General features: G+C 43.9%; 1 protein-coding gene across 2 annotated transcripts in view; it reads left to right on the plus strand.

The window, feature by feature from the left end:
• The first annotated feature begins 409 nt into the window (after positions 1-409).
• ACTN2 (actinin alpha 2) overlaps positions 410-27074 on the plus strand; it is a 65449-nt gene continuing 38784 nt past the window's right edge. Inside the window, exons 1-2 of one of the 2 annotated variants that reach the window (XM_059170330.1) lie at positions 410-768; positions 26231-26345. In XM_059170330.1, the coding sequence (XP_059026313.1) occupies positions 643-768; positions 26231-26345 (241 nt within the window). In that variant the 5' untranslated portion in view covers positions 410-642. The remainder of the gene's footprint in view (positions 769-26230; positions 26346-27074) is intronic. The other variant, XM_059170327.1, reaches the window with a different exon arrangement.

Consider the following 27074-nt stretch of genomic DNA (forward strand, 5'->3'; position numbering starts at 1 on the left):
GTTTAAGTGCATGTTATCTATAGAAATATGTGGAAAATTGAATATGCAAATGATATATGGAAAACTTGGATGCGTCGCAGGTGGAGGCCGCCCCTGGACCGCATACATCCATTCCTCCCACCCCCTCCCGCCGCCACCCCAACCCCGCAATCGACTCAGGTGCCGGCAAGCCAAGCCCACCGCGAGCCAGAAGGGTAAGTGGGAGGCGTGGGCTGGCGCCAGCGGGCTCAGCTCACCACCAAAGAGGTTTGCTGCAGCGGCGCGAGCGTGGACCCCCAGCCACCCCGCGCCCCAGCCCTGGCCCCAGCCCACTCGCACGTGCTCCGAGCGTCGGGACGGAGGCGGGCGGAGGGCGGGGCGGGGGCGCGGCCGGGCGGCCACGTGACCGGCGGCGCCGGTATTAAGCCGCTCGGCAGCTGCTCGCCGCCTGAGCTGGTGCTTCGCCCGCGACCCAGCGTCTAGGCGTGCCGCCCCGAGAGGAGCCGCGCGAAGGTCACCCCGCGCCCGCCAGTCTGCCGCCTGCGCCTCCGCCGAGCTCCGCGCGCCCCGCCGGCCCCGCCGCTTCTCCGCCCGCCATCCCGTCAGTCCATCAGTCCGTCCGAGCCCCGCGCGCCCCGCCGCAGCCCCGGCTCCCCGAGCGCCATGAACCAGATAGAACCCGGCGTGCAGTACAACTACGTCTATGACGATGACGAGTACATGATCCAGGAGGAGGAGTGGGACCGCGACCTGCTCCTCGACCCCGCCTGGGAGAAGCAGCAGAGGAAGGTCAGCAAGGGGCCCGTGTCCGCCGCCTGCGGGCTCGGCCCCGGTGTCTGTGTGTCCCAGCCCCCGCGGGCTCGCCGACTGCGGGCACTAGCGAGAGGGCGCGTGGTGGAGGTGTCGTGTTGTCCTGTGTCATCGTAGTCAGGGTGCCCCGTTAGGAAGGAGAACACTTCCAGGGACAGGCACGAAATTGGGCGTCCAGTCTGTACGCGCGCGCGCGCGTGCGTGTGCGTGTGTGCGCGCGTGTGTAAGTAACGTAAGAGTCACAGAACGAAAAATGTTAAAAGAGGAACAGTGCTGTGTACGTGTGAATCTGCTTTAATCAGCGTTAGATCAGAATCTGAAAGACTCTCTCGGGTAGCTCCTCACGCCATGAGTCTGTGACCTTGGCCACGGGAGTTATACTTTACCTGCACCACTGTTTCCGTTTGCCTCTCGCCCCTCCCCAAATAAAAGATGTCAGGGGAACATCAGTGTCATTGGGATTTCCACAGGGCTCCCCAAAGAGGAATTGCAAATCATTTTTTAGGTGTTTTGGGCTCCTAAGAGAGAGATGCTGTAGGAACACCAGACACACACCAATAAAGTAATAATTATTTCACACTCTATTTATGGTTCATGGAGGTAAGCACCCAGAGATGAGGGAGTCAGCCAGCTCTGAAAGCTCCTTGCCCTTCTTGGTAGGCGCTCTGGGGGCCCAATGGAATATTCCATTATTTCAAGGTTTCTTCTTGATCCCCTTGGCTAGAACAAGTAGGGGATGCTCACCAGGAGGCTAAATCCCACCTCCTGTTTGACTGGGCACAGAGCCTGGCGGACGTGCCAGCCCAGACCTGCTAACCCAGCTTTATGATGACAGTGTCAGGACAAAAGTGAGGTGCCCTATACTTCCCCCACTTTTTTTCTGGGATGTGGGGCAAAGTGGAATTCCCTGCTAAAGACCTGCTTTTAAGTGAATAAGGTCTGCCCACCATATGTGTGCATGGGAAATGCTCTCCTAGCTGCCCCTGTGAGTGGGTGTGCTGTATGACACCGTAAATTAGCATATGACTGTGGGGCGACACATACATCCCATCCTTCTGTCCCCATGAACGGCCTTGGCTGCGAGGATCTCTCCCTATTTGGATAATTACCAAATACTGAAGCATTATTTTTACATCAAGATCTCTCTTTTGTCATCCACTCTCTCTGGTCAAATACCATTTACTACTATTATTCTAAAGCTCTCATTTGGGTACATTTCCCTCTCTACCTTAGTTTCCTAAGAGTTCCACCATCCCCACCTTCTTGGAAACAAGAGGACAAAAGTGATAAATAGAAGTTGAGTCTACAAGGGAAAATAACATTTCAGACCTCCTGCTGTTTTTAAAATGACATCGTGAGAGAAACACATGGCGTGAGGATTGTTAATATGTCGTCTGGGTCAGTGATGCATTATCAGTCAGCAAGAAGTTAAAGTGAGTTTAACTTTCAGCATTAGTGTTTTTCTCTAAAAGATTTTCCCACAGTTTTGATTACTACATTTTTCACTTTTTTTTTTTTTTAAACTCCTAAGCCTTCCTTTCAAAGGTTGCCTTTTTTTCTTATGAGACACAGTAAAGTAGCTAACACATTGGACAGGTATTCTGACCATCATTTTTAGGACTAACGGTCTAATCACAGTGTTTCTGTTATTTTTGTTTTTGTTTTTTCTTACAGTACAATATCAGGATAGAGCCAATGTTAGTTTCTAAAAGTCACATTGACATTTATCTCCTCTTAATCTTTTTATCATGTTCACAATATTTTTAAATAGAATTCCTGTATGAATATATCATTATAATTGTATAGCACTTGACATATTTTATTAAAAAGTATATATACTTCCCAATCCCAGTTCAAAAGAATGCTAGAAAGTTTAAAGTGAGAATTCACTTTTTTTTCACCTCAGGATAGATTGAGTGTTGTAGATGCTGGGGGGGAAAACCCCCACTGCCATAGGACACAGATCTGAATAGATCTAAAACATACTGTGTTTCTACTTTTGGTATAGCACCTACTCAACTCAATAAAATAATATTGAACTGTGAGTTCAGAGTAAGAGCAGTGAGTGGCCTCTATTTATGTCCTATGAGACACACTGTTGGAACAGGGCAAGGATAAAATACCATTGTTTCTATTGTGGGCTACCTTCTCCACACTCCGTTTCAGTGATATGCTGGGTATGAGATCTGTCAACAGATGTTGGTAACACATGATGACGTCCGTAGCGTTTTAATGGATGTGGTGCCTAATTATATCCACAGTTCAGAGAGTCTCATAGGCTGTGGTAATCCTTGCTTTCTGGTGTGGAATTCCTTGCTACAGAAGGACTTAGTGAAAGTATAGTGCTTTTTTTTTTTCCTTTTTCTTAGATGATTTTTTAAAAATTTGGCAAAATCTATGTAAGAAAAAATGTACCATCTTAATCACTTTTAAGTGTGCCGTTCTTTAAGGTTAAGGAATGCATGTTGCTGTGTTATGCGGCCAATCTCCAGAACTTTTTCCATGATGGAAAACTGAACTCTGTATACCCATTAGAGAGTAACTTTACATTCTCCCCTCTCCCCAGCCCCTGGCAACCGCCCTGCTACTTTCCATCTCTATGAATGTGACTCCTCTAGAGATCTCACGTACGTGAAATCCTCCTGTATTTGTCCTTTTGTGGCTGGCTTATTTCACTTAGCATAATATTTTCAGGGTCCATCCATGTTATGGCATGGGTCAGTATTTTCCTTCTGTTTTAAGGCTGAATGATATTCCACTCTATGTACATACCACTTACTTATCTGTTTATCTGAAGATGGACACTTGGGTTGCTTTTGTCAATGGTGAATAATGCTGGTGTAAATATGTGCATACCAGTATCTTCTCGTGACCTTGCTTTCAATTTTCTTGGTTTTATACTCAGAAATGAAATTTCTGGTTCCTGTGATAATTCCATTTTCAATTTCTTGAGGAAACTTCATGCTTTTTTCCAAAAGGAGGCAATTCAGAAGACATTGATTTTAGCATTAAGTATGCATACAGGGATTTCAGAGTGCTCCCCTTCTCTTTCAGGGATGTTTAGTAAACAGGGATGGGGATATTTATATTCATGTAAATGAGGCTGTCTTCAGTGGACTTTTGAAACTTCTTGAGCTTTGGTATTTAGAAGAAAGCTCCTCTTGGAACCAAGGAACATATTCAACCTTCAGTTCGACTGAAGCCTAATCAGGAGGTGACTTGTCAGAACAGCAATGCTGACTATGTGTGCTATCTCTGTAAGCACGGGGTGCTGTCCTTCACCGCTCTGGGAGGCTAGTACAGGCCTTTTAAGGAAGTAAATGACTGTGTGTTTTGTGACATGAGGGGTCCTTACACCCTTAACTTGTATATGGCTGGATGATCAATACACTTTTTTACCAGCTTTGGGGAGAATAAGTGAGTGGTTCATATATTTCCCCATTTGGAGTTCTCCCCAGTTTTAGTCAGTCCTAGAGAAGGTCAAGTTCTTCTGCATAGTCAGAACCTACATGGATTGATTCACCACTCACCTCAGAGTACCTCCTGTTCACCCGGTCACCCAGGCTAAAATGTCGCCGGGTTGGGTCAGGCAGCATCCAAAGACATGTGTGGGAGCAGCTGCCCACAGGGTCCAGGTTAATTAGAGAGCCAGGGAACCTGAGGTTGCCCCGCCCAGTGTTCCACGGCGAGTACCTGCCGAGGAAGGGAGCAAAGTAAAGTGTCTTCTCCCCTGCACCAGGAAATCTGCCTTTGCGTGAACTTTTCTCGGGAGAGAAAGCGGTACGTGTTTCAACAAGGTGAACAGTTACTAAAAAGCGGGTGACCATTTCCAGGTTCGTGAAACCTAGAGGGCTCTTAGCCCTCACTGGTACTCTCTGACCGTTGTCAAGTCCCTAAGCCTTCACGTGTCCATGTATCTAGAAAATAAAGGTAAGCGATACCTTTCTTACCTCATTGTGTTTCTCAGGATCGAACGGTTAAACTAGTTTATGTGGAAGGGGCTCCATAAACTCTAAATGTTCAGATGTTATTATCCTCACGCAGCAAGTATTTTTATTAACAGTAGTGAGCTCTACACCTGGACTGGGGAGGGATGATGAGGCATAGACTTGTGGCTTAGTGACTTTGCTGTACTGTTTCGTGTGTGTGGTCAAATAGACTTTCCATAGAATTTACTATTGTCACCATTCTTAGGTGTATGATTCAGTGACATGAACACATTCACAGTATCATGCTATCACGCATCCGTCTCCTGAATTTTCCCATTGCCTCAAACTGAAACTCCATGTGCATTAAATCACCAGCTTCCCTTCATCCTGATGTATTGTAAAGAGAGGATTTACACTGCTGGACTCTTGGAGGGAAATAATACATGGCTTAATATTAATTGTTGTGTACAGAACAGAAATTATAGGTCAAATCAGGAAAGCTATTGTGGGTGGGGACAATGAGAAGTAGCTTTGGGAGCGAGTAGGACTCGGGCCAGACCTTAATTTCAGTAGTAACTAAACATTAGCTGAGTAGAGAGGAGACGAAAATCGTATTCCTGGCTGGAGAAATGGAGTGAAGCGACTGTTGTGTTTCTTGGGGGTAGGGAGGTGCGTGAATAAGTGGGATGTCATCAGAATAAGTGTTCACGTCACTCTTTCATGAAAGCACCCGCCCTCCCCTCTTCCCTAGCCCCTCTTCGCTACCCTCTGACAAAGGGGTGAGAGGACAAGCTCAGAGAGGGAGAGTCTAAAGGGTGGGCAGGCTGGGACACCAGGCTCCATGTTCTTGCAGGTGTCTGCTGCTTGCGATGTGCTTGAGGGAGAAAGAGAAGGAGACGGGCTTGGCTGAAGCTCATGATGGAGACTGGGATGCAGAGAGAGGGCCCAGGTTACAGTGGACTGGGACGCAGGATGAGGGCGGAGCCCTGCAGGTGTTGGAGCTCCAGAAGTCTGTGCTTAAAGAAGCAGACTGTTTGCATGAAGAATCAGATGCGTGAGGACTTGAGTCCGGGAGACCCAGGCAGCAGCCCAAGATAGGACCCACTGGGCAGAGTGGTGAGGATTAGAACCAGGGGCTGGTAGGAACAATGGCGAGGAAGGCATCAATTTGAGACAGGAGGGATTATAAAAGTATTAAATGGCCCCGTGCTATTCCACGGCAGGCTGCTCATAAATCCAGTTAAGCAGACATGATCCCACCATGAGAGCTCCTGGACTGGAGACTCAAGACAGCAATATTGACGAGAAATGAGCAAACTGATGAGGAGAGTCTATTCACCGGCCAGGAGAGAGAAAGCTGCACATTTACAGGATGTCTGTCATCCAGCGCAGGGGAACAGGGAGGGGGGTGCGCTCCATGGCAGAGGGGAGGGTGGTGTGTCCCTGTGGCCACAGCTGGAAGGGAGGGCGGGAGTTCCAAGGGGACTTTGATGTCCGGGGAAGGATGTTGGCAGGTAGGCATGGACAGACAGAATCTAGTATGAGCCCCAAGTAGCCTCTGCCCCCAGAGGGACTGTTGTTCTAAGTGCACTTGGGTTGCTGTAGATGATCACACATGCATGGGCCGTGAGGCAGAAGAGTCACTCTTTGTCTTTGGACCCTCCCCAAGGTACTGGGTACCCTCCAGCCAAGGGCACCGTGGTAGAAAGTTGAACTCCAAAGATTCTCCAAGAGTGGGAGGACGCATATAATTCTTAGCTGGGAAACTTAATGAACTCGGCTTCAGAAAGCTGTCAGCACACGCCGCCGTCAGTTGCTGCAGCTGGGAGACACCTACAGAAAAGGCGCAGGACCCGAGTGGGTGGGGGAGCCGCCATGATGAGCAGAGGAGTTGGTACGGAATACGTTGGAGGACAGTCAGAATTGTACCGCTGTTTCCCTGGGAACGGTACTGATTCTTCCAGAAAGAACAGAAAGCAGAGATTAGGGGGAACGTTTGCTAACTGCTGTGCTAGACAAATTCCAAAGGCAGGAAAATCTTGAGTGCAAGGAATTGGTCTTTCTAAAGCAGTCTGGAACATTTTTTATGCGAACAACGTATTTGAGCGCAGGCAGGCATGCGGGGTGGGTGGGTGGTGGTGGTGCCACACGCACCCCTCCTCCTCCCCACAGTTTTCCATGCCAGAAACCGGAAGATGCTTTGACCTGCAACCCTACTGAAGAGCAAAATGTAGTGGGGCATAGGCATGGCCATTCATTCTTTTATTTGACATTTATAATGGGCCTGCTAGGGACCAGGAATAGAGAATTGAGTTGAGCTTAGGCCTTAAGGAGCTTATAGTCAGGTTCAAGAGACAGAAAGGTCATTGCAAAGTACAGAGAGGGCCACCCAGTTCAACTAGGCTGGTGAAGAAAAGGAGAGAATGTTTCCAAAATGCTCCTCTCATGTGCTTTGCCATCATGATACTGGAGACATCTTCCTCCTTGGCACTCAAATGGGATCCTGGGACTTACTCTTGGTGTCTTCCTCTCTCCCAGCTCTGGTGGAGCTCACCTGCCAAAGTTCTCTGGACCCTGCCCCTTCATTCCATCATGTGCTTTAAGGTCCTCAGAGTTTCTGTGTTTCCTGCCTGGGTTAGGGTGGTGGCCACCTACTTTGTCACCCTTCCATGGCTTATGCTTCTCTTCGGGCTTTCCTCCGTGATACTGGCAGGAGTGGTCTTTATGGAGCACAAGCCTACTCATGGTATTTCCTGCTTGAAGTCCCTCTGGTTCTTTATTGCCTTCAACAGGGAGTTCAGACCTCCCACAGTGCTCTGGGAGGCCAGGTCCGAGCTAAGCTTTGTCTGCTATTCCATTTCCCACCCCAGCAGGATCAAGGTCCAATCCCACAGAGTGGCCCTCACCATGTTTGATTCACCCCTTTGACTTATACCCAGCCCAACCTCCTCCACCCATTCTGAAGTCCCTCCTGCAAGAGGCCAGCCTTCTAGGACATGGTCCCCTGGTGCCGTCATGATCTCTCTAAGGAGAGGACTACGAGCAGACGCTCTTCTCTGGTTCCCCAGGCCCAGCCCCACGCCTGCTCAGACTCTGTATTCATTTTTGGAATGAGAAAATTATGAGCCCTATTTCTGAAAAGTGTTTAGCACAATTAAAAATTTTAAATGTAACAATAAAGAAACTTTTTTTACAGTCTTTAGAACTCCTTGAGCTATATATGTATTAACTCCAATTCATGCCTGTTCCGTAGTGGTTTTAAAAAAAGTATTTTTCTCAAGTCCTCAAAATGAATGGAGTTATCTGACTTAATTCTTAATTCTAAGACTGAGCCTTCAAAGGCAAATTGCTTAATTTTAAAAAATTGGAATTTACAGATTTCTGAAATAAAAATTCATTCATGCAAATTTATTTAAATTATAACATGTCAACTATATTAATGAGCAGAATTTCTGGCCAGCTAAATTTGATTTGAAATGACCATTTTTTCTCAGATTGAGAATCTTAACCCACTTAATAAAGAGAAATTACATTAATGATGCATATAAGTAAATTTAAATGTGTGATTCTTATATACAAAATATGGTAAAACAAATTTTTTTGGAAAACATGTTGCACTTCATAGTAGCGGAATTAGAAAATAAAGAATAGATATTCATGGTGATTCGGGAGAGTGTGTGTGTTCCTGGAAAGGAGTTGACCTGAGTGCCAAGTCCAAAACTGAGAAGTTAGTGTGACTTTGAGTTATTTTCATTTGTTTTTGCTAGGAGGTAGAAGTGTTAGTTATAATCCCTAGGAATAATTACAGATTGAAAATAGACTCTTAGTAGTGGTATCTGTGACAGCCTTTTCACTAAAAGGCATGCAATCTTGGGGGAGGGGAACCCTCCTTCTTTAGTAATTTTGAGGACCAGACGGACAAGTATGTGAATATGAGCTCATTTGGAGGAAATGAGAACCACATTTAGTATGAACCTGTGATTGAGTCTTTATGTAGACAATTTTAATTGAGATTGGCAAATCAAGAAATCCTACCTTTTAGAGCCATAAAGAGTTTTTATTTCATGATCATCAAATAGGATGTGAAAATAATTATTTAGAAGTTAGGTAATGTCATTGGTCTTTATTAGAATTTTGAGAAATTTTATTTTATGTTGACCCACATGAAACTCTTTGACACTGACCATTTTCACCTCCAAAAATGGTACTTTCTTACATTCCACCCCATAAAACTATGGTACTACTATGTCCCACTATGTCTGAGATCCTTGACCAGTACCAATACAGTATCCAGACCAAAAAACTAAATTCTAACCATTTCTAGCCTTATCTCTAACACCTTTGGTGTTCATTGAGGAAAGTAAGTGGGGGGATTGTTGGGTTTTGTCCTAGTTAAAAATGTGAGGTTTGGATTGAGGGCTTGCTATCCAGTGGAACTATCAAGGAGAAAGGTCAAGCTGGAGGTTCAGGCATAAAAGCTATCTGCTCATAGGCAGTGGTTGAAACTTTGGGGAGGGGAACATGGAGGAAGATCTCAGAGAAGAGGACTTCTGCAGGAAGTAGTGATATGACCTGCCCATGGACGCATTGCTTCTCTACGTGAAGATGTGCTTGCCTCAGACGACTTGGAACCACTCGAACTGTCAAGATGGCTTTGATTTTCTTCCTGGAGAAATCTCACCGTAGTATTCCCCTGGAACTTTGCCAGTCTGAGTCTGGCATTTGAATCAGGTAACTGCTGAAAGAGAAACCCAGGGATTTGGCGACATAGGATGGGATATCTTTGAGCCGTTGAGATAAGTTACACTTTCAAAGGAAGTGAAAAGCTGTGAGAAATTATTAATGGTGATTTGCTCAGGTCTAGGGCATAAAACCCTTCTGCAGTTGAAAGGGCCAATGATGGGCTTTCTTGAGGAAGACTATATTGGAAATTTTTGAGAATTACTAAAAACAGTAGAATTTGTTTCATCTTAAACTAAATGTAGAATTTAACTCCAAAATAGGTTTCCCTTTTTTCCCCCTATATTATCATTTAAAAAATTAAGGAAATGAAACAAATTATTGCTGTCATTTAGATGTCTTGTTTTAAGGTTTTTAGAAAACATTACTGGTATTTTGGGTGTGGGAGAGCATCGGTCATGCAGATGATGGAAGACATATACAGAATTGTAATCATTTTAAAGATGACCCACAGAGGATAGTATTTTTCTATTTTGAGACAAACAAATTTTTCAGTGGCAGCAGGGGTGAGAGTGGGATTGGGCTGGGGTATGGGGAGAGAGACATTAGTTGGAAAAATGCAAGTCATGCATTTTATATCTTACACACCGTGTAATTTCTATTCGATTACTGGAATTTTACGAAATGGGAGGTGGCTGATTATTTCATTGCATATTTTGATCTCTTTTGTTAAATTCTGAGACAGAAGGATACTTAAAAAAATTTTTTTTTGGTGTAACACCAAAACAAAAAGAATTCCAACAAGACAGTAAAAGTGATATTTTCATATGTGAATTTTTGCTAATGGATTACGAAAAGAGAGGGGGTGGGGATTTGGCGCGTTATTCTTAGTATTCCAAACTATTCACTGTAACGGGGCAGAGCAACTAATTTATTGAGAATTACCAGGCACTGTTTTAACCAAAGGTACTATTTTATTCACTCTTCACAACAGTCTTGAGAGCTGAATGTTATTACCCACCTTTTTCAGCCAGGGAATTTAAGTCTTTTGTCCAAGAGCTGTTGCGGGTGGGGAAAGGTGGCTGGAGCAGAATTCCAAAGTATGAAGATACGGCTCTGTCTCTCAATGGGAACTTTGTAAAATGTGCCAGTGGTAATATTCTATTGCATCCTCTGGTCCACAAGTGGCAGAGCTGAAATTTGAGCCAAGTTGCTTATCTTTGAAGGTTGCACTTTTAACTCAGGAACACTTTGTGGGTTTTTGTTGTTGTTGCTGCTTTCTGCCCAAACTTAACATATTACCTACAACTTGGATCTGAAGCGTGGGATTTAGTATTCCTATTTTCTCACTTACCCCTCACTGACTGCTGTCGAAGAAGGGTGTGTGCCTGTGAATTTCTCATTCCTAAATGGGTACAATTGGGGCATCTGATGAAATGAGAGAACTAAATTTTGAGACACGGGGAACACTGTCACTCAGAGGTTTTCTCTAGGTCAAGCTATATGGCATTTGGGGTGTTCAACAGAAATGCCACAGGAGGAGGAAAGAGACCACAGGAAAAGCCAACTAAACCTCTAAACAGAGTTTAGTAGGACATTCCATTAGGGGTGTAGCTTTGGAATTTTAACTGCTGGTCTGGTTGACTCAGTTCCAAAAGAATCCAGAGTTCATTCAGGATGCCTAAATTCTTGAGTCAGCTCCCTGTTGGAACCAGCAAATGGGACTCCAAGAGGCATGAACACAGATGAGATTCGGATAGGCATGATGTCTTAGTGGACAGCAGCTCTCTCTAAGATTTGGCGTCCACAGAGATTCAGCCACTGATGTGGCCGTACCAAGGATTCCCTTTACTTTACATTAAAAAAAAAAAAAAAATCCCACTTTTCTGTTCTATAACTTCCTAGTATGGAAAGTTTCAAACATACACAGGAACCGAGAGACAATAGAACACAGTGAATCCTTCTGAACCCAGCTGGCCAAGGAAAACCTGTTTCATGGACAGGGAATGTCTGATTCTACCCCCTCCCAGCTTTATTGAGGTATAATTGACAAATAATAAATTGTATATATTTCAACTGTACAGAATGTTTTGATATGTGAGTATACCGTGAAATGGTCACCAAAGTTGTCCACTTCTAAGAGGAAAAACAAAGTTTTTATGTTCAACAAGTGATTTATTCCATAAACACAACTTTGAAAGAAAGCAGCATGAAGTACAACTTCGAAGGAGGCTGGTTGTCTCCTTCCCCTCTCGGAGCTCCTCTCTTTTCACCTAAAATCCTATACTTCTGCTACCCCTCTGGCCATCTGGGCCTCCTCCCTCCTCTGCCCTACCTGTATACCTCCCCTCACCCCCAAAATCTCCTAAGGATTTCTCATATTCTTAACATTATAATCATCTGTTCCTAAAAACGGAAGGTTCCCAACACCTGCCTTTCCGGAGATCACCTGTGTTTTAGTGGTGACCTTTCTAGGACCATCACCCCCGTCATCGGGGTGGATTTCAGGCTGTCCACGAGAAGAGGATGGAAGTGTGCGAAGCACTTTGGGTGGAGGCAAAGCCTCTTCTCATCCTGTGAAAATGGGAATGGTTCAATGCTAGGAGTTTGTGGCCACGTATGAAGTCACTACTGATAGGTTTTGTGCCATGTGTAGGCAGTATTCTCTCCTGCTGCAGACTGATCTGACCAAGTGACCCTGTAACCTCTTTCAGGGTTATCCGTCTAGTTCTCTCTCCATTCCTACGACCACCGCTGTTGCCACTTGGGACAGAGAGCTTGGATTTGAGACAGGAGGTGGGAAAAATGTCTGAGGATGCTGAATTTGATACTCGTACATCTTCATTCCTCCACCACCCCCAGAGTACAGCCGGAGGAAGGAGAGAACAGACATTTAAAGGGTTCTTGGGGAAAGGTTATTTTTAGGGGCGGTCTTGCCAAGACTGGTTCCGGGGATTTTATTTAGACACAGATTGGGCCCCTGCCTGCTTACATGTGTCCATTTCTAGGGTGGTCCTTGGGGTGATGGGGGGAAGCCGGATGCACACTGCAGCTCCAGGCCACCTCATTCCTTGCAAAAATTCCATTTTATTTTATTTATCTTGTATTTCCCCCGCCAGCTTTGTTGAGATATAATTGTCATACAACATTGTGTAAATTTAAGGCGTGCCCTGTGTTCCTTTCTCAGCACCTCTGTTCTTCGTGAAAGGATATGAGGACATGGAGTTAGAGGTAGGGACCTTGCATCCAGGTTGGCCCAGGATGGTCCCACTTGTGGCTGGAAATTAGAAACCACCTCTCTTTCGACTCTCAGAAGTCATGCAGTTGAGACAGTAACTCAGTGGTCACTCTGTTCCAAGGACATACCCATGGTGACCTCAGAGAATGGTAAAATAATGTTGAGACCCAAATAATTTATATATAAGATAGTAATGCCTTTTCTCAGAGTACTTGCCTATTTCTGATCTTTAAAAAATGCAGATATTGGTGAAGTGAGATTTCTTATAGTTTGGCAGCTTTAAATGCCAGAGTCTAGTAATGTCTGAGTGTTTTAATTCCCTAATCCTTTAGGAGACCAAGCCCTGCAGAGAGCTGTGGGAGTGAGCCCTGTGTGTGGAGGGACATCGGGCCACTGACCCCACCGGTGGGCCAGGTTCCCCTCTGAAATGCATGCCGTCCTATGCTTTTGTTACTTGATATGCTATCTGTATGCTTTTATAAATACTGTATAGACGTCTCCTTAAGACAGTTTAGTATTACTATGTGCTGTGCTTCAAGGATGTTTGTTTTGCACATCTGAAAAACGAAAGGTAAACATTATTTAAATATGCAGACCAGTCACCAAAGTCAAATCTCTGGCTTTGTTCTTCAGGCAGGTTGTCTTTTCTAAAATACACACACACACACACACACACACACACACATATATATAATGTTCAGGCCCTTGGGAATCTGGTGATAAGTATATTTACTGTGTGATAAATTCATGTTTACTGTCAAGACTGCCCTTGTTTTAGACACTGGTGGGGCTGTCCCTGTCAGAGTCCTTTAAGGGCTCGGTAAGGAAGCAGGAAAAAGGCTGTCAGAAATACCTGGCGTGTGACTGTGGGTTCTATTGCTGTAACTGGTAACTGGATATTACAGACTCCAAAGGATTTCTATTCTGCCATCCTAGAACTTGGACGGTGTGTACCTTCTCCATTAGGGTTTTGAAATGCGATGTCGAAATAGGGATTTTAATGGGAAACTTTAAAAAATCCTGAAGCAGCACTTAATTGATTAACTTCAGAAGTCTAGGGTGGCTTAATTATATCCAATGTAAGTAGTTTTTCTTTTTTCAGGGAGAAAGGTGGAGGATTAAATGAAATAAAACTTGCTAACATAGTTACAGATAACCCCCAAGACCAAAGAGTGGGCTAACAAATTGTATATACTTGCCTGAGTCACTTTTTAGATTTTATTTATTTATTTGTTAGACAGAGAGAGATTACAAGGAGGCAGAGAGGGAGGCGGTGGGGGGTGGTTGGTTGCTCGGGAAGCAGGCTTCCTGCTGAGCAGAGAGCCCGATGTGAGGCTCGATCCCAGGACCCTGGGATCATGACCTGAGCCAAAGGCAGAGGCTTTGACATACTGAGCCACCCAGGCGCCCCTGAGTCACTTTTTAAAGATACATCTCGCATCAGGCATACACATTTCCTGTAGAAAATACAGATAAGAAATTTTTAAAAGTCACAGTCTAGAGAAAACTCGCATTCACATTTGGCCATATTGCCTCCTAGAGCACTTTATGCTATAGTATGGAAGCATATGTTGATGAATTTTATGCTATAATATGTAATTATCTGAAATGTCTCAGGATATGAGGACTTCATTCTGTACTTTTGTGACTGCGCTCCAACCAGCACGAGCCCTAGGGACGAACTTTCTGAAGGAGGAAATCCCAGCCTGGTTCCCTCCAGTGTGGCGTGAGCAAGAACTTTGGGAATGCCCAGTTTCCCTGTTTTTGCCCCTTCTGTTAACCAAAGCTTTTCCCATATGAAGAGGAAACCTGTAGATGTACCTGACAGGGTCTGTTCCCGATTTAGAACTGTGCTCTGGTCCAAAATACCAACGCAGAGAATGTGGTGAATTACAGGGAGCTGCTGCATTCTAAATGAATGCTTGAATCCCTCTGTGTAGGCAGCCATTTATTTGGGTCCCTGAAAATAGTAACAGTATGGTGAACTTGAATTAAAGAATATTTATTTTGCCGTTCGTGTCGTACAAGCTGCTTCCCCAGTTGCCGGGACGGGCCCAGGAGGGAAACGTCAGTTTGCTTTTCTAAAGAAAAGCTTGAATCCCTCCTCAAGCAGAGAATCCTGAATGTATAATCAGTGTTGCTATTGCTTAAAACCAAGCCACAGTCGGGTCTGCCGTGTCACAGAGCCACCTCTCGTTCATAATTATCCGGGCTCCAAGGGAACAAGTTATTTTGGGAAGCATAGCTCAGGATCAATCATATGTAAGGCTGTTTGTTGGGGAGCCAAATGCTTGCTTACCAGAAAGTCCTCAAAGGAATTCTCCACGTAGCTTGTGCCAGCGTGGGGGAGGCAGGTGTGATCCCAAAGAACTCCCCGCTGGTGCCTAAGTCAGGCTCAGGGCCTGCAGACTGCTCTCAGCTTGGATGACCGAGCACCCAGAGCTTCCCCGTGGTTCTTTGAGCTTACCGCCTTTTTCTTTCTTTCTTTCTTTTTTTTTTTTTTTTTTAAACATTTTAGAGCAAAATGACTGAGACTTTGAAGATATTTGATTTGGTTAATTTAACATATGCTGCCAAGCCCAAAAATAGTTTGGGAAGAATCTGCATATTTCTAACCTCTTCCCTCCCCCCTCCCCCACCCTGCATTTAACAGTTAAAATGGAGAGTTCCATCAAGATCCTTTGCTAACTGTCCTTTAGAAGAGGGAATACTAGAGTTTTTTGTTTTTTTTTTAACAAAAAGTTTTTAAAATAAGTTCTACAAATTTTTATGTAAAAATTTTGTTTCAAGAATTTTTTTTAAAAAGATGTCTCCATTTATTTGAGAGGGGGAGAGAAAGAGAGAGCTGCATGAGTCGGGGGAGGGGCAGAGGGAGAGGTTCTTTAAGCAGACTTCCCGCTGAGCACAGAGCCCCTTGGCTAGATCCCACCACCCATGAAATCACGACCTGAACGGAGACCAAGAGTCAGATGTCCAACCGACAGAGCCACCCAGGCGCCCCTGTTTTAAGAATTTTAAAACACCCCTTGGAATGAAAGTAGAGGGGGCTTGAGTTGCAACTAACACTGAGAATCTCAGCCGATCAGAGAAGGGTTTGATGTCCTTGCTGTGTTGCTCCACACGCCTTGCTGATAATAGAGACAAAGAAATGAGTAATTGCGGCTAAGAAGTAAGAATCAAGAGCGTGAGTAATACGAACTCCTGTAAGTGGTAATAAAATGTTTGTGGGAAATTTTCTCGAGCAGGGAGGAAATTAACAGATGGAAATACTTTCTCTTCTCGATAAATGTAAGATCTTTATGAAACAGAGAAGAGTGCTAAATAATTCAGCCCAAATCCAATATTATATTTATGGTATTGCATATAAGAGGGAACATGGGGACACGTATTAGACTTTAAATGGAGGCTTTGACATAGAAAAGGAATCCAGTAAGCCGAGACTTACAACAGTTGTCATCTTCACAGGATGGGGGAAGCATACTGTAACTTAAGATCAGCAAATGATAAACTTCAGTTAGTTCCTGTATCATTCTTGTGTGTCAGTTACTATCTGTCTTCTCTGAAATCAGTAACATTCAGGTCGGAGTAATGGATACTTTAGCATATTCAAATGTTGACCTCTCTTTAGAAAAAAGATCCTAATAAAGTATTAAAAGGCAATTCTGGACATGAAGGTAAAAATCATGACTCTCACACAAATAGTCACATGCTTAAAGATGTTGTTTAACTGACTAGCGAAGAACAAACTGGAGAGGGGTTTCAAGCAGTTAAAAAAAAAAAAAATCCAGGGTGCCTGGGTGGCTCAGTGGGTTAAGCCTCTGCCTTCAGCTCAGGTCATGATCTCAGAGTCTTGGGATCGAGTCCCGCATCGGGCTCTCTGCTCAGCAGGGAGCCTGCTTCCTCCTCTCTCTCTCTCTCTCTCTGCCTGCCTCTATGCTTACTTGTGATCTCTCTCTGTCAAATAAATAAATAAAATCTTTAAAAAAAAAAATCCAAAGAATAGGCACATTTATAGATTAGCAATAATGAAACGAATGTCCTTCTGGGAGGAATTGTCCCTGTCCCCGACAGAATGCATTTCTTGTCTGTAGGCAAGAATTACTTGCACTGTTCTTTATCTATGACTTACGAGTCTTGGAACAGCACAGAAGGCATGCTGTAGACAATGAACAGGTTTCCCATCGAAGCCCGGGATTTTGCTTATATTTATATAACTGTTGTGACACCTTTCCCGATTCCCTAGCTTTAATTTCTGTCCTTTCTGGAAGGTGTGGAGGACATTGATTCCACATTACCAAAGAGGCCATTCCTCAAGCCAGACTCAGTCGGGGCAAGATTTGGCTTTGTTAAAAAACCTGAAAAGCATTTGTTTTTTTTTCTCCTGTGAGAGAGTCTGAAGAGCTTTTAGCGCCTTTCTTCATGTGTTCTTTACAGCCCAGGACCTAAATGGTAGTTGGTCTTAGCCTGGTGACTGATGCCTAAAATTCAGGGTTCAGAATTCCCGATGAAAACCAGATATGGATAGAACTATTGTTTCAAGTGCTGGAGAGCCATCTTTAACCTATCCACTTAAAGAATCATCCATTAGCCTGGTTCTATTTTTAGATGCCCTCAGTCGTGAGGTTGTCTTTTATTTTTCACAAGGATTTTTTTTTTTTTTTTTTTTGGCAAGATTACAGAGTGTATTTTAACATTTAAGGATTCTGTAGTTAAGTCTGACATGATAATAATTTTTAAAAACCTGGAACTTGAGCAGATACAGATTTTTTTTAAGCAGATACAGATTTTTTAACTCCTCAGTCTTTTTTATATTTTCAGTCAAAAAAAAAAAAAATCTGTTATCTTCTTTACTCTGTCCCAGAAAGTCTGACAAATCGGATCCTAGTCAACAAAGAGTTATTGAGCGCCACTGTGTGCCAGGCACTGTCCGGAGCAAAGCAAAGACCCCTGGTTCCATCTGTGTCACTTACACCAGCATGTTTGAAGTGTGCAGGTGGCATCACCCACCAGGTCTTTCTGAAGGCACTCTTTTTTCCCACTTTCCTACCAAGTCCTTCAAGGATTCCATGGGTGACAGCTCCCCTTCAGTTGTTCCTGGGATGGCCTGCCCTGCAATTTGAGACTATGAGGTGTCCTAACTTTGGGTAGGAAGAAACACTGAGCCCTGCTTGCTGAGGGAACTTGTTGGGCGTGAATCAACAGAAGAGGGACGTGTCTTTTTTTCACCTCTTCCTTGGTCTCGGAATAATTAAGTTGGTATTTGTGAGTATCCCTAGAAGTTAAGTGAAAAGCAGCATTTTAGGGGTGCCTCAGAGGCTCAGTTGGTTAAGCGTCTGACTCTTGATTTCAGCTCAGATCACAGTCTCAGGGTCTTGGGATCCAGCCCAGCGTCTGGCTCTGTGCTCTGAATGGAGTCGGCTTGTCCCTCACTCTCTACTCCTCCCCTAACTCTCTCAGTCTCTCTCTCTGGCTCTCAAATAAATAAATAAATAAATAAAATTTTCTAAAATTGAATTTTGGTACTGTTGAGGTTCCAACTTATTCATGACCATTTGAAGTATTGAAAATTTGAAATGGGTACTAGTTCTCTCTCTGTGAATTACAGGTATGCTGGCTGGATGCTGGGTTCTTTGGGTGACGGAAAGGTGACCAAGACAGGATCAGAGGCTACTGCGGTCATTTCAGCTTTTTGATTCCTAAAATGTACACTTGCTTGCAGGCAAACGAAAGCCCAAGAAACTAGTCATGGGCTTGCCATTTGCAGTGGAATGTACTGGGATTTGCTTTTTTACAAGTTAATTTTGAAGCTCTTTATACTTAGTGTATTTTGAACCGAGTTAGCCCTTTATACTAATGGTCTCATGCAAATAAATTCTTTTTTAAAAATGCAGGGACAAAATACATTTCTATGGGCGAAAACTAATGCTCTGAACACTTTGTTCCTTGAGGAAGTCACAGTACACTACTGATGCTCTTTGTTCTGTGAACAGTGGTGTGAAGTGCTTGGGGAGAATCAGGATTCGTGGATTTCAGACCTTCTTGTCTCCTCTTTCTGTCTGTGCCCTGCCACGGTTTATGAAATGTGCATGTTTATGCTTGATTATTGGAGGTGGAATATTCTTTTGCTCAAGGAGCCTTAAGTCGTGACTGTAGACTATGTGTTTTTTTTCTATGCAATGGTTTAATTCCCTTTTAATTTAAACCCCAAAGCACTTCCAGTTTCTTTGAATTGCCACCACCAACTGCTGTTCTTTTGTGATTCTGTCGCATCTGTATTGTGAAGTAGTTGGCTTTCTCTTTCATTTATCAGACATCACGGTCAGCCAGTTGGGATAGGTACACAGTGCATTCCTTGGGGCAAGCAACAAGTCACAGGAAAGAGGGGCTGACTTGGCCACACTGGGCCCTCAGCGGGTCACAGAGCCAGGACTCAGATTTTAGGGCGGCTGTGTTTCAGGGTCACAGAGCCAGGATTCAGATTTTAGGGCGGCTGTGTTTCAGGGGGTGCTACACTGAGCTGTCACCTGCCGTGGGATCTAGCAGGATCCTGGAGACTTGGCAGAGATTTGTGGGCAGAGAACAAAAGGGCTGCCCACTGTGTACTTAGATGCCTGCTTACGCAACTCATGAGAGCATGAGGCCTCCAGAAGGGCTTCCAAGACATCTTACCATTGGTTGTAACACATGTAGGATCCTTAGAGTGGACACTTACGTGCTTCCATACTTCTCTCTCTCTGGTTGATTTTTTAAAATGTCGTGTGAGGAGTTGAAAGGTATACTAGGGCACTTGGCAGCCTTGAAGATGTGGAATATTTTTCCAGATCAGAAGATTAGGTTGAGCAGTCCTCACTGGAGAGTGGCTTCTGGGTCCAGAGACCTTGCTGAAAGATTTTATAAGATAGCTGTGTGCCTGAATATTTAAATTTAAGGCCATGCTTGCTATGGCCTCGTTGTATGAATCACCCAGTGCGTGTCCTCACCTGGTGCGTGGACCAGGGTCTCTTGGTTGAGGGGACTGGGATTGTGAAGCTTTGTAGTGAAACAGAAAGTTCTGCTTCTGCCAGCTGTGTGGGACAGAACTTTCTGTCCTCCCTGTGCAGAGAACTCCCTGCTCTATGTGACGGCCATGTCTCCTTTTTATTTTTATTTTTATTTTAAGATTTTATTTATTCATTTGACAGAGATCACAAGTAGGCAGTGAGGCAGCAGAGAGAGAGGAAGGGAAGCAGGCTCCCTGCTGAGCAGTGAAGCCCCCTTCGGGACTCCATCCCAGGACCCTGGGATCATGACCTGAGCTAAAGGCAGAGGCTTTAACCTACTGAGCCACCCAGGCATTCCTGTTTGGTTTTTTTTTTAAGATTTTATTTATTCATTTGACAGAGAGTGACACAGTGAGAGAGGGAACACAAGCAGGGGGGGTGAGAGAGGGAGAAACAGGCTCCCTACCACGCAGGGAGCCTAATTCGGGGCTCAATCCCAGGACCCTGAGATCATGAACTGAGCTGAAGGCAGACGCTTAACACCTGAGCCACCCAGGTGCCCCGAGTGTCTCCTTTTTATACACTAAAGCCGAAATCACATTTACTTCCCAGGAACAGCTCTGACCTCCTCTTCTGCCTTAACCAGAGAGTTTATAAATGGGTGCAGCTTTCTAGATGCTCCCTACCTCCTTACTTTCCAAATGTTTAATTAAAAAAACCAAACAAAAACCAGGAAAGTGATTAGAAGGAATCTTGTTGAATTGGGAGTCTATGAGGTGGAAAATAACATATCCTTAAAAGTGATTATTGTAAATAGAAAAACAAATGGAGCCTTTTTAGACAATCAACTTTAAACCATAGACTGGCTTCCGTTAGTTGTACGTGAGAGAGCGTTCTGAAACAACGTGATAGGTGGTGTTGGCCGGTCAGCTTCTATAGTTCTTCTCCTCCTGATAACCTTTTGAACTGTTTATCATAGAGTTGATGATAACAATTATTATCCCCCGCCCTTTTTTTTCTGTAGCTGGGAAAGTGTCAGGACACGAAGGACAAATAATTTCATGGTATCAGAGTCAGAAATAGAATCTGAGTTCTGAGCCACGACTGCAGGCTGGACCAGGCTCGGCCTCCCCCTTTCCTGGGGCCCACTCATCCCTCCCCAAAAGATTCAGGCCAGGATCGACGCGGTGAGCCTCCCAATGCCTTTACTGACCGACGAAAGCAAGCTCAAAATCATGGAACACTTTGACAGTGCCCCGAACTGTTTTGGACCTGACAGATAATGCTGTGTTATCATTGGTGGGCTTGAAAGCTGAGAGCTGCTTCAGACCTTCCTACCCCGCAAGCTTCATGCTGTGGGCTGTGCCCGAATGTCCTAGCCCTCAGCATGCCCCGTTCTGTTCCGTTCAGGGAAACCCCACAAACTTTTCCGAGTATCCATTTCAGGAAATGGAATCTGAAATTCGTATTTCATGTTATTATTATCAGAGCAAAAGCTAGTTTAAAAAGTATAAAGGGAGTTTATAGATGTTGTCTTGCCATATTTTTGGTTTGAAGAAAATAGAATACTAAGTTGAACAATTAGTCTTAGAGGAGACCAGGCCTAGAAATCTTATCGCTGAAAGAATTAATAATTATCTGATAGCATGAAACCAACTTGTGTCCAGACAACTGTGTCAGACTCAAGATTGATGTTTTTATTTTTTTCTTTTTCTGGGTAATAATCCTCTCCAGGTAGAGATATGAACTTGTGTTATGTAAATAACCTCAGTTACTAATCATTTTGATTAAAAGACCTTTTCTCCCTTTTGTCTGTGGAAAAGTCTGCAGTGTAGGCTGTTAGGTCTATAGGGTTAATTAACTTAAAAAGAAACCATATGCAAATGTATATCATTCAGTAGCACAGGCTTATCTTAACATGTTAGTAAAGACACAGTACTTCTTCTTCCTTTTTTTTTTTTTTTTTTTTTTTTTTTGCCCTTAAGCACGCACAGAGAATTTAACTTTGAGAAAGACAATAGGCTTACCGTTCTTGTGGACTAGAGACTTTGCTAGTAAGTTCTTCAGGAAAGAAGATGGCCTCACCTTCCAGTGAACAGGACTAACACTTAGTTGTTAGTCCATAACAGGACTAACTAATTAAGTTAACTTAATTAGATAATCCTGGGAAACTCCTTCTACTGCTATTGTTCTCAACCACCATGTTTTGGGTGTTGAGGAATGTTTTCTGGGCCACTAGATAGAGAATATAATAGAGAAGGGACTGAGCATAGTTGAGTGTCCTTTAGACTTCCTGCATGAAAACATAATACTATAAGCCTAAAAGCCATGAAAACACGGCCTTAAAGGTTAAGGGTTAAACCCTTAATCTCTGGGCCCTTCTCCTTTGTACCCTGTTGCTTACAGAAATTTTGGTGCCATGGCCACGTTGGGTCTATATGAGCTTGGAGACCAGTCTGCTCCTGCAGGACCAGCCATCGGGGCCAGTGTCTCCCGGGTTGTGATTCCTTATGTTTCAGGAAGAGATGCTGATATTTGCTCCTGTTGTTTGGGGAATATACGCGTGGAGACAGTGCCTTCCACTGCCTTTCCATCTTTTCTACATGTGTCTTGAACATCCTTTCCCTTCGTTTTCTTGTGAGCTTCTTTGGAAGGTGGTAAGAGCTACAAATATCAGCCTTTCTCTTCTGGAGATACAGATCTTCTTTAACTGACATTGGAGTTATATCTGGATAACCCCATGGTAAGTTAAAAATATCTTAAGTCAGAAACACATTGGCTCCATGTAACCTACCAAACGTCATAGTCCAGCCCAGCCGCCCTTAACCGTACTCCGAACACTGATGTTAGGCTACAGTTGGGCAAGAGCATCTAACACAAAGCCTGTTTCATAATAAAGTGTTGATGGTCCCGTGATTGAATACTGTACCCAAAGTGAAAAACAGAAGGGCTTTGTATGGGTGCAGAATGTTGGTAAGTTTGTAAGTTGTTGACCCTTATGATCCCATAGCTGCTTGGGAGCTGCTGCCCTGCCCAGCATCACAAGAGAGGATCGTACCACACAGCTTAGCTTGGGAAAATACCCAGATTCAGAATTCCAAGTATGGTTCCTCCTGACTAGGAATGGCTTTCACACCACTGTGAGGTCAAAAACTTGTAAGTCCAACTGTCATAAGTCAGGAACATCTGTAGATGGGTCTGTGGTGTTCCATCTTGGTTCTCTTTGTATGGCTCTCAAAGGTTTTTTGTTTTTTGTTTTTTTTTTTTTTTTTTTTATGTGCCTGTTTTTGAGCTTCAGAAGCATTGGGTCTTATCACTAGGTGCAGAAGAGCAGGGAATGAGCTGTTCTCCAGAAGAGAGGTAGAGGAAGCAGGAGAGGAGGTTGGAGGACCTCACGTGACTGAGCAGCTTCTGGGTTGAGCCACGGCCTGTGGACACCGTGGCCTCTCTCCTTGGTGGGCATGGCTAGTTCATAGAGCACCATTTCTCTTAGAAGTCCTAAGTAGTTTGGTTTGATCCAAGGAGCCTGGCTCTAAAACCATGTGGACCTACCTCCTGGCCACACTAGTCCTCCAAGATTGAGTTCCCACGTTGCTGTCAAGTATCAAGGCTAGCCACAGAGAAGCCTTCAGGTAAATGTGTGGGGTTTTGCCTTTGCTGTTGTGGCTTTGTCTCCTGCATAATTAGCAGGCTTTTCACAGAAACCCAGGATGACTGGAAATGCCTAAGAACAGTCTCTATAGGCTATGGTAATTAAAACTGTAGATAGACTGAAAATTAAACATTCTAATAAAGCTTAAAATTCCTTTTCAGAGCTCACCGGCTTCTTTGCAAAGCCATTATACCAGCGCTGTCGGGGTCCTTTTCACATGGAATTTGGTAGTTACCTTAACCTTTATTGGCTCTTAGAAGGGCTCATTAAAGATAGGGACACTTCATTAAACTTACCTAAATAAATTGACCTTTTAGATTAAATTCATTTTCCGGATTTGCACAAAGGGATAATTACCTATGGTAAATTACCTTCATTGTGAGTATACCTATAAAAAGGTAGTATCAAACAGACTTCACCAGTGTTTCATCATGGGGCCAGGAAGCTTGCAGCTTTGGGATTATATTCAGAAGTGTTTCTGACACTTTTATTATGAAGGGATTTAAGTGACACGGTGACAAGATAAGGAAATTGGCACCAGCAGTAGTTGCTCATTTTTAAATTCAAATCTAAATAAAGGCAACTCTCTAAATATTTTACATCATTCTATTTTTCTGTCAATTCCATTTTAAAAAATCACAACCTGTTTTCTTGTGCCTTTCCCAAAAGTTTAGGTCTGTGATTAGTCTCAGCATTGTCAGTTTAAAAAAAAAAATGCAAAACCCAAACACATTTAAAGTCGTTTTGGTTGCTGGAAACGGGCCTAGGATGTGTTTTACTGATAGATAACTGTCTAGAAACAACCAAAATGTCCATCCACAGGGAGCTAGTTACACACAGCACAGTATATGTACTATGGTGGAATACTATGCAGCCATCAGAAGGAATGATCTATGCGGAATGGAAAGAGCTCTAGGTTATATTTTTTATGTGGGTTAAAAAAAAGAATCCAGGTGCAGGACAATGTCTATATTCTGATATGGGTTAAAGGACAAAAAAAAAAAAAGGAGTGTGTATCTGTGTACTTACATAGGTATCAAAGATCCTTGAAGAGGGGCGCCTGGGTGGCTCAGTGGGTTAAGCTGCTGCCTTCGGCTCAGGTCATGATCTCAGGGTGCTGTGATCGAGTCCCGCATCGGGCTCTCTGCTTGGCAGGGAGCCTGCTTCCCTCTCTCTCTCTCTCTGCCTGCCTCTCCATCTACTTGTGATTTCTCTCTGTCAAATAAATAAATAAAATCTTTAAAAAAAAAAAAAAAAGATCCTTGAAGAGACACACGCAAAACCGTCCTCTGGAGAATGGAACTGGGTACCTGGGAATGGGAAGAGAGGGACGCTTTTCACTTTATCCCCTTTTTGTGGCACTTGAATCTTGAGCCAGGGAAATGTATCGCCTATTCAAAATAAATTGATAAAATTGATATTGAGATTAAAAAAAAAAAGTTAGACTCTTCCTAACAATCTTGGCTTCAAACACCAAAGTTTGGTTCTCTAGAACAGTGCTATCCCGTTGAACTTTCTGTATTGCTGGAATGCTCAGTCTGCTCACCGTCCAGCTCACTAACCCCCAGCTACAGGTGGCTTTTGAGTACTTGAAAAGTAGCTTATGCAACTGAGGAACTAATATTTTTAATTTCCTTTCATTTTAGTTAGTTTATACCTAAATAGCCACCCATGGCTAGGGGCTACCATGTCGACTAGAGGTAGATCTAGAGCATATGGTTTCAAGTATCTCTTCTGTTTTAAGTTGACTGAAGTTTAGTGGTGTTTTAGTAGAAATAATTATTCCTTTAGGCTCTCAGGGTGAAATGAATTATTGTAAGTCCAAGAAAATGCCTACATTCTCTTTCTGCCCTTATACTTAATGCTGTCGCATCTTTGTTGAAATAAGTGACTATTGGATTTGAAAATTTTCTGTTACCCAGGAAAATCATTTTTATAGAAAGAGTATCTTTTTGTGGTCTTGCACGGAACCCACCTATTTTTTAAGGATTCATTTTCTCCTCTGTCACACAGACCCTATTTGCATGTCTCCGCACAGAGTAACATGCTGGGCACTTTGTTCTGGAGCCCCACAGCTGTTGCAACCCAAGGGGACATTTGCATTCTTAGCCAGCAGCTGCTGCGCAAGCCCTTCTAAAATGGTTTTGGCAGGAAATAGTGCACAAGTGGAAACCAAGTTAAGAGCAGCTTGAAAAATAAACAGAAGGACTTTGGATGCCTCTTGATATACAGCCCACCTTTCCACTGAAGACTGTCTTCATGATTTGTTAACATGACCAGACTGGGAGCCCTTCCATGGCTGGGCTCTATCTAACTGCTTTGAACTCCCGGGTCTAGACCAGGGCCTGGCATATGCCAGGAGGAGGTCCTTATTACTGTTATTATTATCCTTATTTTTAATGATTGACTATACTGCAAATTTGTTTAATTGATTTAGTTACTAGCTTAACACTGTTGCGCATTCAGGATAAACTAAGATGTAGCTAATGAGTGGTTTGGGGGCCCTCCTCTCCTCTCCTCTCTGTGACATAATACCGCCCACCCTCCGCTCCGAAGTAAGCCATTATGAACATTATTTAAACATTCTTTATTCATCCATTCTACAAGCAAGGTTATTTTTGTTGTGTGCAGGGAGTAAGCATGCTCTCATTTAGTCCGTATCTCCTACGAAATAGGTTTTCAGAAGGTCAGGACATAGGTGTGAACCTGGTACCTTTTTAAGCTGAAGGCATAAATCCCTCAGGCTGGTATATCAAATAAATGATTTTTTTTTTTTGTCCCTAAAGGGGAAATTACCATAGGCCTCAAGTCATCCTTTCCATAAAATTCTGTGTGCTTGCCCTAGAAGGCCCCGGGAGCTCCAGTCTCGAGTGTGCAAGAAGTTGAGTGTTGGCCACATGGGGTGGAGGGTTACCCCGATGGGGCTGGGGCCGTGTCAAGCAGTGCTTGGTTCTCGTTGCAGACTTTCACTGCCTGGTGTAATTCCCACCTAAGGAAGGCCGGCACCCAGATTGAGAACATTGAGGAAGACTTCAGGAATGGCCTTAAGCTCATGCTGCTTTTGGAAGTCATCTCAGGTTGGTCTTGGACGTATAGGTGTCCTGCTACACCCTGCGCGTCCGTGTGTGGGCTCTGGATACGCATCTATTTAGAAACAACTGCCTCAGATGTGCCCTTTGACCTGGCTGGGCCAGAACACAGTATTATTGGCAGAGAACACCTTTCCGAAGAGCAATCTGCCTGGAGTTATTTTTCTGCTCTGAAAAAGGAGTAAATTCTGTTTAAAATTGACCTATTAAAATAATGTTTGTACCACGCACCTTGAAACAGAATAAGAAAAGAAAAAAAATGACATTTATGCGACTCCCCATGGTGCTGCCCTCTCTCTGCTCTAAGCCCAGCAGGTGCCTCTCCCAGACATGGTCTTCCATGCAGAAAGCCAGGATACATGTTGCCATAAGTCTGAAAACATGAGCTCAAATCCCAGAGGGGTTATGTTTTGCTCTGAATTTGAGTTGGCTGGTTTAGACTTTGGATGAGAGATGGGATCACCCTTGAAGAAGTGGGACTAGAAGGGCGGTGGTGAGTGTGCCCCAATCCATATATCTTCATAATCGGGTATCTGCCTTGAGCCCTGGCAGCCAGTGCTGTGATTTGGACCAGGCTCTCCCGATTTCCTCTAATAATCAGCAACTCCAGAGGCTCCTGGGCTACCAACCAGCTTTTCTCTAGACTCCTTTGTAAGTTTGGCTGGTAGACCAAACCGGACTCTCCCAGGCAGATCTGAAAAGCATATGGCTCTGCTC

The sequence above is a fragment of the Mustela lutreola genome, chromosome 4 (assembly GCF_030435805.1).
Source record: "Mustela lutreola isolate mMusLut2 chromosome 4, mMusLut2.pri, whole genome shotgun sequence".
Taxonomy (NCBI): Eukaryota; Metazoa; Chordata; class Mammalia; order Carnivora; family Mustelidae; genus Mustela; species Mustela lutreola.